Source organism: Buceros rhinoceros, unplaced genomic scaffold (assembly GCF_000710305.1).
Source record: "Buceros rhinoceros silvestris isolate BGI_N320 unplaced genomic scaffold, ASM71030v1 scaffold16503, whole genome shotgun sequence".
Taxonomy (NCBI): Eukaryota; Metazoa; Chordata; class Aves; order Bucerotiformes; family Bucerotidae; genus Buceros; species Buceros rhinoceros.
Genome location: NW_010401947.1, coordinates 12,305 through 14,530, shown reverse-complemented (window position 1 = coordinate 14,530; position 2,226 = coordinate 12,305). Strand labels below are relative to the sequence as shown.

The following is a 2,226-nucleotide window of genomic DNA, read 5'->3' as shown; positions in this document are numbered from 1 at the left end:
ACCAAAGGAGAATTGACACATCCAGAGATTTTGTTTTCACGTGGCTCATTGCCATGTGTGTTTCCCCAAAAAAAAGGTAATTAGCAAACATTGGAAAGTCAAATAAAATTAAAACAAACTAAGTAGCTGTATCTAATAAATAATTTTAAAAATAACTTCATTTCAACTCAAAATCTGGAAATCAATGACTAACCGGTTACAGCATAGTAAATATTGTATTGCAAATAAAATATCTTCTAGCAAAAAAAGAGCGAGCCTCGAACTCTATTACAGAGCGCAGCTTACTTAGGTTCAGTCACTGTATCAGGAATGTCTACCACCTTAAAACACAGAGCGTTCATCAGGTGCTAGCTTCACTGGTTCTCATCCAGAGCAAGAGCTACTCTCCCCATAACAATAAAAGCATCTGTTTCCACAATAAATTATCTTCCATGAGCTTACAAAGTTTCTGAACAATCCTACCTGTCTCACTTGCACTGCCTTACTCCATCTTCTAAGAGTAAAAGCTTATAATCACTAAGACATAAAGAATCAGCTGACTCCTGAATCAGAGGCACTGAATGCCCCTTTCTGCCTTCAGAACTCATCGTGCGATTCCAGATTGTCAGGTTTGTGCATCCAGCTGTTCTCTTCCTGTGCCAGATCCTTCCCTAGTACCGATCTGTTAGGCTGAATCTGGAAGACAGACAGTAATTAACAGATGAACACATCCGGAAACACTGTGTTGCTCTAGACTATCAACACAACATTATATAAAGTTCTCTCACATACTTGCTAGAATCTTGAGAAAATTAAGTGATGCATGTACACAGCAATTATGAAATTAAAACTAAATCTAATAAAAAAACCACTAAACTGATACCAAAACATTAAGTCAGGCAAAAAGGAAGAAATATGGTGTGTTGTATCCCCATACGACTGGCAATCATCCTGCAGTTTACGGTGGATCTTAAGGTCAGACACAACCCAAATATTGGGCTCTGCAATGTTTCCCACTATCACAGAAAGAGAAATACGAGCAGTATCACCGAGCTATACCAGTAATTTTCATTATAGTATCCCCTAGGGCAGTGGAGTTTCACCTCCATCCAACAACAATGCAGAACATCCATTTTAATCATCCTAAACCACAATAGCCCAGCCACAACAGCATGGAAAATCATGCACAAATAAAATGATTTTGGCAAAAAAGGCTTGTGCAACGCTCAGTCACTTCACCTAGCCTGCACAGGTTAAGTCGTCCTTTCAGATACTAATTGAAGACGCCTGTTCAACAAATAACTTGAGTTCCAGCTGCCCTGTCTTTCCCAAATTCAAGTGACTAAATATCGAAGAAGCACTTCTGTGCACATAGTATGGAATGGAACCAGAGGTCACTTACAGCCTGTCAGAAACTTGGCAGCATTTCAGCTGATTTGAGTTCTCATCTTTACAGAAAAAACTGACAGAGCCTGAAGTTCCGAAAATGAAAGCCAAGAGAAAGAAACCTGTCTTATTTTATTACAACAGCATGGTGCCCTAAGAGCTACTCCGTCTTTTCCTACATCAGCAAATTCTTTTATGGGATGTTATCCAGCACATATCCTTTTTGCAATTAATTCTGCTGCCCCTCCCCCAGGATTAACACAGCTGCACACCCCTACGTTCTGATGCAAACAAAAACAGAAGAAATAAAAACCACATCAGTGCTAACCAAAGCTTCCAAATGTATTACCTGAAAAGGCTGGCTGATACCAACTATTGACTGCAAGTTATTGCTATAATAACAAAGCAAAAATTCTCCTCCTGCGTCAGGTATTTCTGCAGCACTCATGTAAACCTGTCAACAAGAATAAGAGCAAGTGATGGGCAATTTCCACAGAGAAAGCCGCTTACAAAAAAAGCAGTCTCTGCCATTCAGAACACCATAAAAGTCAGTGTTCACTACTTGTAAGTAAGTTTTTAAATGTAAGATAAAAAGGACGAGAACAGAACTAACTCATGAAACAATTTGAAAACTAAATCAGGGAGGAGAAGCAGATTTCCACAGAGAAAGCCGCTTACAAAAAAAGCAGTCTCTGCCATTCAGAACACCATAAAAGTCAGTGTTCACTACTTGTAAGTAAGTTTTTAAATGTAAGATAAAAAGGACGAGAACAGAACTAACTCATGAAACAATTTGAAAACTAAATCAGGGAGGAGAAGCAGATATCCTTCACCATGTTAGCAAGCTGGCTCGCTTCAGCA

General features: G+C 39.0%; 1 protein-coding gene across 1 annotated transcript in view; it reads right to left on the bottom strand.

Moving 5' to 3' along the window:
* Positions 1 to 576: 576 nt before the first annotated feature.
* The window catches only part of INPP5K (inositol polyphosphate-5-phosphatase K), an 11,437-nt gene continuing 9,787 nt past the window's right edge, over positions 577 to 2,226 (bottom strand). The window contains exons 10-11 of the mRNA XM_010132472.1: positions 1,715 to 1,819; positions 577 to 675 (exon numbers count right to left, since the gene is read on the bottom strand). Coding sequence (XP_010130774.1) covers positions 577 to 675; positions 1,715 to 1,819 — 204 coding nt within the window. The remainder of the gene's footprint in view (positions 676 to 1,714; positions 1,820 to 2,226) is intronic.